The sequence below is a fragment of the Budorcas taxicolor genome, chromosome 2 (genome assembly GCF_023091745.1).
Source record: "Budorcas taxicolor isolate Tak-1 chromosome 2, Takin1.1, whole genome shotgun sequence".
In the NCBI taxonomy this organism is placed as follows: Eukaryota; Metazoa; Chordata; class Mammalia; order Artiodactyla; family Bovidae; genus Budorcas; species Budorcas taxicolor.
In genome coordinates this window covers 71,623,583-71,636,992 of record NC_068911.1, presented here as the reverse complement: position 1 = coordinate 71,636,992, position 13,410 = coordinate 71,623,583, and the positions used below count along the sequence as shown (strand labels likewise).

The 13,410-nt window shown below is 41.8% G+C and overlaps 1 protein-coding gene across 1 annotated transcript in view; it reads left to right on the top strand.

The window, feature by feature from the left end:
• Positions 1 to 13,410, top strand: part of NOSTRIN (nitric oxide synthase trafficking) — a 63,313-nt gene that overhangs the window by 20,117 nt on the left and 29,786 nt on the right. Inside the window, exons 3-5 of the mRNA XM_052635658.1 lie at positions 8,269 to 8,352; positions 11,774 to 11,836; positions 12,038 to 12,119. Coding sequence (XP_052491618.1) covers positions 8,269 to 8,352; positions 11,774 to 11,836; positions 12,038 to 12,119 — 229 coding nt within the window. The remainder of the gene's footprint in view (positions 1 to 8,268; positions 8,353 to 11,773; positions 11,837 to 12,037; positions 12,120 to 13,410) is intronic.

Sequence of the window (13,410 nt, the reverse complement as noted above, 5' to 3'; positions counted from 1 at the left end):
TTTCTTGCATTTCTTTTCCATGGGGATGGTCTTGATCCCTGTCTCCTGTACAATGTAACGAACCTCAGTCCATAGTTCATCAGGCACTCTATCTATCAGATCTAGTCCCTTAAATCTATTTCTCACTTGCACTGTATAATCATAAGGGATTTGATTTAGGTCATACCTGAATGGTCTAGTGGTTTTCCCTACTTTCTTCAGTTTAAGTCTGAATTTGGCAATAAGGAGTTCATGATCTGAGCCACAGTCAGTTCTCAGGAACCAGAATAAAGGCAATGAGTAATGATGAAGTGGGTATTGTGGGCTAGCCAGAGAATCCCACTGCTCAAAAAGCAGCACCTGTGTAAAAATGTCTTTCAATTTTCAAATTGTTTTAACTTTTAAATACAGCTTATCTGTGTGAGCTTGCTGCTGTTTTTCAAATGGCAAACTGATAAAGCTTGTGTGGAAAATATCAGCACACCAGGCCCCAAGAAGCTGTTGCTGATAGAAAGCAGAAGGCCAGGAATGGGGCTGTAATATTGCAAAGAGTTTCAGAGGACTACAATTTCCTCTTAATTCATAATAAAGGGAGGGTTTTGTCACCTGCTGTTTTCAGTCTTGAGAGAGCCTTCGTTCAATTTTAACCAATTCCTCACAGACACAGAAGCAGCTGCAGTTTTCATTTTTAATCTTTTTTTATCATCTTAATTTTCTTAGAGTAGAGTACTTGGTAATTGATTACCCGGTCCCTTATAGTCTTACAGTTTAATTTGTGCCCTGTCTAAAATATTGAATCTGATACCACATATTTTCTGTCTCTCATGTTTTTTTAAATATGATTTATTTTCAAACCTAAGACAAATGTTAGTCTTTGACTTATTGGTTGATCTTCATTATTACTAATGAAAATGTGTTGACCTGCCTCCACATGCTGAGAGGAAATTAGAATATAACTGGATTAAAAGTCAGTGCATGCCATTTCCCTGGTCAGGGATTATTAAGACTCACTGGAATATTCTAAGATTGAGTTACCCATCCAAAAAGATACATCATCAATTTCACATGTGCCAAGACAATTGGTTGGAGAGAGAATCTCAACTCCTATTAGATACAGTAGCTGTAGGGCTAGAACATTAGCTCAATGTTCTTATAAACTAGTTTCCAATCATTTTAATGAGGAGGGAAAAGTCCATGTCTCAGTTTGACATTAACTCTGCCTCTGTTGACTTTCTTCGCATGTGTTGTCTTCCAGGCTAGAAGCCATATTAAAGCAGATGCCTTAGAAGAAACCAGTGTGGCTGGGGGTGCACACTGCCATGTCTGCCTTGGGCAAATGTGTCCCTTTCTGACTCTGTCCATTCATTTCTGTTTAGCAGAAATCCGGAAAGGATATATATTTTGCTTCATGGGACCCTAAGAACAGATGAGCCACATGGCAGTGTTTATTCCAACTTACAAGCATTCCAACCTATAAAAAAGACAGCTCTCTCCACACTTGCCTGTTGGAATGTGGCTTTTAGAGTGATTTTTCTCTGAGGAGGAATTTACCCATTAACCTCTGCTAAGATAAAGCCATTTAGGGTCAGAGGCCAGAGAGTTTTTCAGTTGTAGGCAAACTCACCAGAAAAGGAGCCTAGCAACATGTTCCTCTCCTGTACACAAGTTCACCCTCCCCACTTTCTCATTTCCTTACCTTCTGACATGTAGGGGGATCTGCTGAGGATTCTCAAATGGTCATTAGTGTTAAAATACAAGAGGAAATGACTGCAGCCTGTTTCACTTGGTTGACAACTCTTTGTGACCCCATGAACTGTAGCCTACCAGGCTCCTCTGTCCATAGGATTTTCCAGGCAATAGTACTGGAGTGGATTGCCATTTCCTTCTCCAGGGGATCTTCCCGACCCAGGGATCGAACCCAGGTCTCCCGCATTGTAGACAGACGCTTTACCATCTGAGCCACCAGGGAAGTCCTGAATGTTGGTGTTAAATATGAAATACACATAATATTTATGTATTGTGGTGGTTTAAGTCGCTAAGTCATGTTCAATTCTTTGGACCCCATGGACTGTAGCCCGCCAGGCTCTTCTGTTCATGAAATGCTCCAGGCAAGAATAATGAAGTAGGTTGACATTTCCTTCCCCAGGAGATCTCCCCAACCCAGGGACTGAACCTGGGTCTCCTGCATTGCAGGCAGATTCCTTACCATCTGAGCCATCCAGGAAACTAATACATTTATGTAGTAGGGCTACCAATAGAGTATTGAAGGCAGAGAGATGAACGGTACAATTGTGCTGCTCAGAGAGGCTGTGTCCAGCTCAGTCTGGCCTCAGAGGTCTACCTTGGTGACATGTGATATCAGAACCCCTCCTTCCCCACTTTTCTAGACCTTCAAGACCTCCCCGTCCTCATCCAGGAAAGCGCCTTACAACTAACTGCACAGATGCTTTTGGAAGAAGCCGCAGGAAGCTCATTCAGTCTTCTCCTAGGCTGCTGTGATCCCATTTCTAGCTGCTAAGCCTCATGAGTTGTGGTGAATCAGAACACCGCAGTTAAAGGCAGAGGGAGAAGCGGTGTCAATTTTAAAAACCATTTGCCTCTGACTCCCCCGTAATTCTCCAGTTTCAGAGGTGGGAGAGTGGAATGCTGGGCAGGCAGGTTCTTGAGCCAGACTACCTGGGTTTGCATCCCAGCTGTCACTTCTTCATGAGTGTCCTCCAGCAGGGCAAGTTACCTACTAAACTCTCTGTGCCTCAGTGTTCTCCTCCACGAAATGGGTAGAGTCAGTGTGCCTTCCTGATGGGAGTGATTGCAGGTTATGAGGAAACATACCTGAAGCACTTAGAATGTTGCCTGTCATGTTGTATAATAAATGCTGGAGTCACTAGTTTCTGTGTAGACAAAACACAGGTAAAGCCTCATCAACATGTCACAGATTTGTCAGGAGGGACTGCACTGTTTGGACACAAACTTCGCGGCAGGATTACAAGAATTTTTAAGCTGTATACCAACCTATAAAACTACAAATCCACTTCCTGTCGATTTCTAAGATAATTGTATGTAAAGAGAAGCCTTCCAAAGCAAGAGATGCTGTGTGGTAATTCGGTCTCTTTAGGCTGGTTTCCTACCGTTCATGAGAGAAAGCCAGCAGAGACACGGGGCTCAAAACAGAAGAGCCCATCAGTTCAAAGTGAGCAGGACCCTCTCCCTTCTTGCCACCAAAGCCCATTCCTCCCCCTCTCCCCCCAACCCTGCAGGCGAATCAGAAAGGGTTAAGGATGTAAAGGAACACCATGCTTCACACTCTCGACATTGTCTTTTTTATTTCTGCTTAGCCTCTGAGCTATCTTTTACGACCTGCAAGAACTATGTAAAAGTGAAACTGAATTCTGAGGAAGAGCCTGTGCCTGACAGCATTCCCTTTCCTGTGGGAGCCATTGAAAATGGTTCTGGAGCTGTGGAGGAGAAAATTGTGCCTTCTTTCCCCCACACCTCTCTGTCTCTGTATATTTTGGCTGTTCTGAATGTTTAGAAATTCTTTTGGATACATACGCATAATCATATGGTTGCAGGGAGGGGGACCCCTTCCAGGGCCTGAAACTGGGCTCTTGTCTAACACTCAGAAATGAATTGTCCGAGGAGACACATGTGCTGACAAAGCAAGAGATTTTATTGGGAAAGGGCGCCTGGCGGAGAGCAGGAGGGTAAGGGAACCCAGGAGAACTTCTCTGTCACATGGCTTGCAGTCTCAGGTTTTATGGTGATGGGATTAGTTTCTGGGTTTTCTTTAGCCAATCATTCTGACTCAGAGATCTTCCTGGTGGTGTATGCCTTGTTCAGCCAAGATGGATGCCAGAGAGGAGGATTCTGGGAGGTGGTCGGACATGTGGTGTCTCCTTTTGACCTTTCCCGAACTCTTCCAGTTGGTGGAGGTTTATTAGTTCCATGTTCCTTACCAGAACCTCCTGTAATAAAACAACTCATGCAAATGGTTACTATGGTGCCTGGCCAGGGTGGGCAGTTTCAATCAGGGTGCTTCCCTAACAATATTAGAAAAATTAATATTTATTAAGAACTCATTTGGTGCCTATCACTATCTGAGCACAACAAATGCATCATCACATTTAATGTTCTATGTGTGGCTTCCAAGCAAGAATGGAATGCTAGAAATGAAACTCCTAAAGATCCCTCTGGTTAGGATGGGTTAGGAGAGGGTTTATGTGTCTAGCTGTTGCAAGTGCTAGAGAGTTGTGTACACTGACGTCAGAGCTAAGCACAGTTCAAACTTGTGGGACTGAATTTAAATAATTCAGCACTTTAAAGTTTTCAAAAGTAGTGAAATGAGAACGGACTTGTAGTGGAGACTGGTTAAAAATCCTAACCAAGACCTGATAGGAAGTCCATTCATTCATTCAAGAAATACATGCTGAGTACCAATAACACGCCAAGCACTGTTCTAAGCCTAGAGATATAGCAATGAGTAATACAAAATCCTGATCCTGATGGAGCTTTCACACTAGAGATGTTCAAAGAAGCACACCAAAAAATTATGTGATGTAAGATAGTGATAAATGCTAGGGCATAATTAAAGCTGTAGGGGATAGTGACAAGAGTGCTCTTTTCAATAGGCCTCTGAGGCAGTGATGTTTGCACAAGACTGGTTGAAATTGACATGAAGGAGACTGCCATGGGGTTATGTAGCAGACGAACTACCTGGCAGAGGCCACAGCATGCGCAAAGACCCTGAGGCAGGATGACATATGGCTACTGAACAAGGGTATGGTGAACAAGGGGATGACAGGAGGAGAAATCAGAAAGAGGACCAGGGGTCAGATGGTGCAGGTCAATAGACATCACTCTCGTCTTTGAGCCTCTATTTGGGTGATTGCCACATCTTAATTATCATAAAACCCCTTAAGGTAAGTCTGATTACTTCCTTTTAAAGTTTCCTAAAGCCACTTTACTGAGCCTCTCCTGGGATTCTAGAACATTCAAGTTCATTGAGGGTGGTGGTCTCTTTGAGCTTGCTGCCAACCAGGACTCTCTCTCTCCATCAGTCAGAACTTATTCCAAGAGCAGAGAAATCTTTGTATAACACTATGAGTTATTTCTTTATCATCTTCATTATTTAAAAATATTTGCCTTAACTTTTTCTTATTCTTGAACAAGGCCTGCTACCAAATGGGTGTTTTCTGCACCTAGGCCTTAACATACATCCTGCAACAGTCTTCTTTCTTTTAAAAAGTGGTAAAATAACTTGGTGCACAGCTGTACTAATGAAGAAAAATGAATAGAAATTTAGCAACAGGTTCATAGCCCATGATGTCTGGATTTCTCTTATAAAAGAGAACTGTCTTTCCTTCTTTGGTCCATAACACTGAGTCTAATTTGTGTGAGAACATCCAAGTATTAAGTTAATTACTGGAGAGTCCTGAGATTGTTCCCCAAATGAAATGGAGTCAAATAATTTTTAAAGATGTTTTATAATAAAAGTAGAATTAAAAGACTGAAAAATATGTAATAAAGACTCTTTGGTCTATAGTAAGATGAAAAACATAGTATAAATTCAACTTAATTTCTTACATTTTTATTATTTTCATTGAAAAGTGACGAGATGAATAAAAATGTGTCTTCATTTTAGTTATAGATGGGCCTAGAATGGGACATGGAAAAATCAGTTTAAGATGAGAGTGATTCAATCTATCCCAAAGAACTGAGATTTCTTTTGAGGGGCATGCCCAGATTCCCTAATGGGTCTTGTCTTGCATACAAACTCATGGGAATTCATCTTCTAAATTCCGTGTTGGCCCATTAGGAAGCATGCTGTTTAGTGGATAAGTCATGTCCAACTTTTTTGGAACACCATGGACTCTAGCCTGCCAGGCTCCTATGTCCATGGAGTTTTCCAGGCAAGAATACTGGAGTGGATTGCCATTTCCTCTTCCAGGGATCTTCCCCACCCAGGGATTGAACCTGAGTCTCCTCCATCAGCAGGCGGATGCTTTATTACTGAGCCACCAGGGAAGCCCCAATTAGAAAGTTACCGTTTGGTTAATTCCATTATTATCTTATTACCAGCTATCATAGTCTAGAGCTAGTCTGATGGTGCTGATGTCTCAGGATAAGTCGGAAAGGAGTTGGAATAGTTTGCAAGGACTGCCATAGCAAGGCACCACAGACTGGGTAACTAAACTTCCAATCTTACTGTCACTTCTTGTAGCTTAAACTACAGAAACATTATTGTGTCACAGTCCTGGAGGCTGGAAGTCTGAGATCAATGCGTCGGCCAGGTTGGTTCCTTCCAGGGACTGTGAGGGAGGATCTGTTCCACGCCTCTCTCCTAGCCGCTGGCGTTTAACCTTCAGGATCCTTAGCTTGCAATTCATCATCCCGACCTCTGACTCTTCATCTTTACACAGTATTCTCCATGTGTGTGTCTGTGTGTGTCTATGCTCAAATTTCTTCCTTTCATTAGGACATATCCATATTGAGTTCTAGCTCATCCCAGTGACTACATCTGAACTTGATCATTTGCAAAGACTCAATTTTCAAATAAGGTCACATTCACAGACAAACGGGTTAGGACTTAAGCATGAGAGGGTAACAAGCAGGAAGGCCAGGGGTCTCCAAACGGAGGAGATAGGCTGCAAGTGTCAGACATTTTTTTCTCTCTCTTAACGGCAGGAGGAAACAAATTAGGGTTGCATTTTTCCCCCTTCTCTATACAAATTAAAAAAGAGGTTTCTCTTAAAATTCTGTGTTGCCATTATGACACCTGGTTCCACCTGAGCTTAACTTTTCTTAAACCTTGAGCTAACCAATGCATTTTTCTTATGGAAATGTTTGTCTTAAGCTTTGTTGATGCACTATATATTTACCCTGTTGTGCCCAGAGTCCGAGTCCCCAAAACTGAGAGAATAAGACGTCCACAGCAATGCAAAAGCATGAAGGGGTTTATTGCTAGCTAGGGCTCAAGTCTCATCCAGTGCAGTGGAGTCTTGACGAGAGCCCCGAGCTCTGAATCACACCTACTTTTATACAGACGGTTCTTTGTTCCTGTAACAGCATAGCTGATGGGTTAAACCGTATGGACTCGCAGGACTTTTAACCTCGCATCCCTATCCGGATTGGCTCAGGTCTGGCATGGGCGGGGGGAGCTACAGGGATTTCTTCTGATTGGTCGAGCTACATTGCCTGTGGGAGTTCCCAGTGCCTCAGCTTTCCTAGAGACTAAACCTCAGGCCTAGCCTGCCCCTTAGAGCCTGTCCTGGCTTCAGTTTGGTCCTAACAACCCCAGACTCAGTCTTCAAGTCAGTTCTGCCTAAAGGCTCAGACAAACCAGTGTGTTATACTCATATGTTGCTCTCCTAATCTGGGTTAATGAAACTGTATAATTGTATGGAAATCTGCCCTTCTTCAAGATTCTTGTCAATCATTTTATGGCCCTGGTGCCAAGGTTGTCTCAAAATGCATCTTGTGGGTGAGGGGGCCTGGTACCATTCTCTTAGTTTTGAGACATTTCCTTTCTTTAATTAGTGGACTGCTAGTAGGCAGTGGCAACCCACTCCAGTACTCTTGCCTGGAAAATCCCATGGACGGAGGAGCCTGGTAGACTACAGTCCATGGGGTAGCAAAGAGTCAGACACGACTGAGCGACTTCCCTTTCACTTTTCACTTTCATGCATTGGAGAGGGAAATGGCAACCCACTCCAGTGTTCTTGCCTTGAGAATCCCAGGGATGGGGGAGCCTGGTGGATTGCTGTCTATGGGGTCGCACAGGGTTGGACACGACTGAAGCGACTTAGCAGCAGCAGTAGCAGCAGTAGCTATATAACATCCAGCTAAAGACTAGCAGGGAGGCACTCTTTCAGCTCCCTTCTGATGTCTTTGTCAGAAGCCTTTTCTATCTCTTTTATACTTTAATAAAACTTTATTACACAAAAGCTCTGAGCGATCAAGCCTTGTCTCTGGCCCCGGATTGAATTCTTCTCCTCCGGAGGCCAAGAATCCCGGCGTCTTTCATGGTTTAGCAACAACCTTTCAGGAACACAGTCCAACCCATAATGCTACTGTACAAGAAGGTTAAATGAAAACTTCTCTCCCTTTTTAGGACTCTCCTGGATATCTTTAAGGATTACACCTAGGACAGGAGAATCCTTCTAGTAGACAAATCACCTCTTTATGCGTTCCATTATCAGCCTGAGTCCTTCAAATCTTTGTGTATGCATGTGTGTTTTTCTTGATTTCCAGTCATTGTATCCTATCCAACAACTTTGCCTTTGCTAACAGGGCAAATCTGGAGATTAATTATGCCAAAGGACTTCAGAAACTGGCAACCAAGCTAAGCAAAACATTACAGAGCACAAAGAAAAAGTAAGTACATGGAAGAGGTAAGGCAAAAATCACTCTTAAAAATAATTTTTTAAAAGTGACATTGTTGTAGCCACGCGTTCCGGGAAACAAACTCACTCAGGACAGTGCAGATAGTGGAGTGCAGTTTATTACTCTGGCGGGCCCAAGGCAGAGTCTTCTTTTAGCCAAGAACCCCAGCCAGTTTTTGTGAAAACCTTGTATACCGTAAGTGTACCTGCTCAAATCCACCTCCCCAAATTCTCTGAAACTAGTCTGAACAAAGGACAAGAAGAATACAATCAAAGTTAACCCATGATTTGTATGCCTTAAACCCGTGATATGCCGTTTAAGCCAAGGTAGCTAACCATGGACAATTATCAATAGGCCTGTGGTCATACCCCAATAAGCATAATAGAATTTCTGATTCTATTCGGTTACACAGATAATTAGGGTATTCTTTTAGGTGATGGAGAGTCTACCTACGAACCCTGGGGCTCTTCCATCGGGAGGGTCTGGTTTTCCAGTTGGTTTGTCCTTTCCGTAGATACTGAGCATATAGCTCAAAGTCCGCAGTCCAGCCCAAGATGGAGTCCTGCTTTCAAGGTGGAGCCTGTTCTGTTTGTTTCCTCCTTCAACATATGTTCAGTTCCAGCTTCCTTTTATAAAGGTGGCAGGTCCAGAGCATCAAGCCTGGTTTCCAGTTCTTGGGTACTTACTGTGTGCCAGACACTGCGTTAAATGCTTTTCTAGATTCGCTACATTTAATCCTCACAACAATCTCTGAGAAGTCTTTTTATGATCCCTATTTACACACAAGGACTTAAAGCTTGGAGAGTTTAAGAAATTTGTGACACAGATAATGAATTTCAGAACTGAATTCATCCTGTGTTGTTGTGAGGCCTAATATCATATTAAGAAAAGGCCTTGGTGATGATACTAACTTGGGAAGCAGATTTGTTACGTCGGAAGGTCTTGACGTCCTGAAGTGTGTATCCCGCTTTATCTCAATTTTATGACTTTCAACAAATAACCTGGCCTCCCTTGATTTCCTCTTCTGTTATATGGAGTAACAAGGTATGCTCCTTTGTGTGTGGGGGGGGAGGGTGGGTACTGGGGTGCATATTAAATGAGTTAATATATGTAAAGACATTAACAGATCAGGTGCTGAAAAAAATGTTGGTTTGCAAGTGTTTTTCAATTCAGTTGAAAATGAAGTCAATTACTTCTCTTGGGAAAGAGAGGAAAGATAGTGGTATTCTTATAAAACAGTCCATTAGTGATAATTTGTTACAAAGATTTGACTATTGTTTGCAGATGTCACCCAATGGCAGTGTCATTACAAAGACCCCTTCTGATGGTAAAAGAAAGAGGGAAAGAAAAAATAGAAGCCTTGTGGAGCATTCTTACTCCTCCTTAGGCATCATCCTATAACAGCAAATAGTGGCTCTGAAATCGCTCTGACTTTGAGCTTGATTTTTAGGACAGTATTTTAGTAGCCTGGGGCTTTCCTGGTGGCTCAGATGGTAAAGAATCTTCCTGTAATGCAGGAGACCTGGGTTCACTCCCTAGGTCAGGAAGATTCCCCTGGAGTTGGGAATGGCAACCCACTCCAGTATTCTTGCCTGGAGAAGTCCATGGACAGAGGAGCCTGGTGGGTTGCAGTCCATGGAGTCGCAAAGAGTTGGACATGACTGAGTGACTAACAGTTTCAGCTTGCAAAGAAACTAGTAGAGCACCCTGGTTGAATATAAATAGACCTTTTCAGATTGCCCAGGTTTTAATTCTGGCTCTATCACTTACCAACTGGGTGGATCAGGAATCTCGTGCTCAGTCCGTAAGTTGTGTCTGACTCTTTGCGACCCTAAGGACTGTAGCCTGCCAGGCTCCTCTGTCCATGGGATTTCCCAGGCAAGAACACTAGAGTGGGTTGCCATTTCCTCCTCCAAGGGATCTTCCCCACCCAGAGATTGAACCTGAGTCTCTTGCATTGGCAAGTGGATTCTTTACCACTGTGCCACCTGAAAAGTCCCTATCTTCCCTCTCAGTGCATAGTGTATTTAAAATGGAAATAAAACCTACCTCATATAATTTCTGTGAGGTACTTGTATAATAACCCAAATTATTTCTATTCTCAAAGACCAATTAAGTGAGGGTCAGAGAAACTGATTCTTCCAAGGTCGAGCAGGACACAAAGGGGAGCTTGTAGATTCAGACACAGACCCTCTGAGGTCAGTGCCTTCATGTTCCTGCTCTGCTGCCCTGCGCCTCCTAGGGGCAAAAGTCAGATTCTCTTCCTGAAAGTGTACTTGGATTTCTTGCAAAACAAGCAAACAGACCAAAAAAAAAAAAAAAAAAAATTCTACTGAGATTTAATTTGCATGCAATAATAAGCACACATTTTAAGTATATATTTTGATCGATTTTGTTATAAGTATACACCATGCAGCCGCCACCAAAATCAAAATATACCTATTTTCATCACACCAAAAGATGCCTCGTACCTGTTTATAGTCCTTTCCCCAACACAGTCCCAAGGTAACACAGATCTGCTTTTTTTCGATCTAGAGTATTTTGTCTCTTCTGGACTTTCCTATAACTGGGAGCATACAGTAGTTCCTCTCTTATGCCTGGTTTTGTGCCTGGCTTTGGATGCATAGAAAATCTGACATCCTTTGATCTAGTCCTCCCATTCTGCGGCTGCCAGGTGCAGCCTGACAAACCCCCTCGGCGTGTCAAGCCCAAGTCATTTGGAGGCAAAATCTCTGCGTCATCTTGCTCTCAGTAAGGGCACCGATCTGTCCTCTCCTTTCCATCAAAGTCTACACTGGGTCTATCCCTTCGGTTTATTGATACAATGGGCTTGCTATTTGACGGCCAACTATATGTAGAAGAAAAATAGCATCATGTTTCTTGATTCTCTCTTTGTGCTACTTGGGTCAGGGCAGAGCAGCCCTTTTGTGAAACTGAGATACTGTTCACAATACTGTGGAGTATCTGAGCTGTGTTCCTAAAGGCCAGCAGGCAATCTGAGCACACAGGGAATGAGCAGGGCTCTGAAGTCATCCATCACTCAACTTCTCTGAGCCTCTGTTGGTTCATCTGTAAAATGAAGAGCCTGAAAAGATCGTCTTTAAGGGTCTTCTACCTCTGGCATGCTCTCTCCCACCTGTTCTAAATGCCTTCTCATCCTTGCTTACTTTGTTTTCCTGATACTTTACAGACATGAAATGGAAATCGGAATGAAAATGACTGGGGAAAAAAAGCAGATCATGTAACGATTACAGTGCAAATAAATATGTTGGCTTTAATCCCATGGAGAAATTGAAACAGGACTGGGGATATGAGTACAATTGCCAAATGCAGGAATCAGATGGAATGCTTTATTTCTGGGACTCCTGGGAAAATGACACCCACACTTGTCCTCCCTTGTTTTTCTCTCCAGCTGTCTTGCCAGTGCCTGGGCCTGGGTCTCGGAGGGCATGAAGTCTGCAGGGGACCTGCATCAGTGAGTACTCACAGCCCAGCCTTGCTCCAACCCCAAAGGGAGTCATAAATATTTAAAGTGGGTATACTACAAATACTCCCGTGCAAACTTGCACTGAGTAGATATGCTGTAACACACTATTTTATTTCCTCAGAAAATAATTTGGAAGGTAGATATAAATCCTAATAGTAGGCTTGTGTGTCTTTTATGTTCTATTTCCAGAAAACTTGGCAAAGCAATTGAGTTGGAAGCAATAAAACCAGCTCATCAAGTCCTGAGTGCACATGAAAAAAAGAGAAAATCAGTGAGTCAAAATATTTCTTTTCTTCCCTGTTAAAGCAAGATTTCTGCCTTTGGCTCAAGAGCTAGGTAATCAAAAAGTGATACTAAGTTTTAGGAATTTCATCATAAAAATAAACACAAATCCAAAGATTTATGTATGAGGATGTTTGTTGAAGCCTTGTTTATAGTTGTGAAAAAATGGAAACATTTTCATCTTCCAAAGATAAATTAGGATAAATTCAAGCAATGGAATGTAACCATTAAAAATCTTATAGAATAATTTAATGGTATGGGGATGTAGTGCTAAATTAAAAAACAAAATGAGCAAATCTAACAATGTAACTTCAATTTTGTAAAATAAATGTGTGTATATATGCATAGAAAAAAAACCTAGATGCACCTTCCCAGAATGATTATCTCTAGATAGTGGAATTAGAGGCTATTTTTATTTAATTTTTTTGTATTTTTTGGTATTTATATTGCTTTTCAATAAATAAGTATTCCTTTAGTAAACAGAATTATAAACACAATTTTAAGAGGAAATGCTTTTTTATACTTTTCAGTTTGAGATTAGGTTAAAGCAATAATAGGTATTGCTATAGGTATCAAACAGCCTTAAAATTAAAGAAAAATAAATAATACTTCAGGGCCCCTGGTCATCTGTATGGCCTATGTACCTTTCCTTCCAGAACAGTTTCATTTGCGCTCCTTTTCCTTTTATTTGTGCATCATATAATCAGTAAGTACTTCAAAATATATTTCCAGGCAACATAAAGGGGTATTTAATAAACACTGCTTAGCTCTAATAGAGATGGTGTCACTGTCTGGTAAGGTGAGAAGTTCAGAGCAGTAATAGTAGGTCTTTGCAAAGGGTAGGGGCAGTAGCTAAGCGGAGTTTTAAGTCAGAGAAAGCCAGTCTTAAAGGTGGTAAGTCCGTAGGATGAGGGGATTTATGAAAGCCCTGATGGAAGAGAAATGATACTGAAAAAATCTTATTTGAACTTATGAAACTAAGTCAGGAAATGGAATCAATGTTGGGTGAACATCCATGTATTTTTACTAGAATGGATGCCTTCCTTAGGGCTAGGATGATGGGGAAGTTTACAGTAGTTATCAGAAAAAAGTAATATAATCTTCTGCCTTTGCAAATCATCATAATAGAAATCAAACACTAGTCTATATTTCATTAATTACAAAATATTTTCATACCACATAATAATATGATAATCACCAGCATGTCCTTAGTACTTACTAAATCAGACACAGTGCTATCATTCTTACCCCATTGCTTTAGATAATTAATATCACGGTCC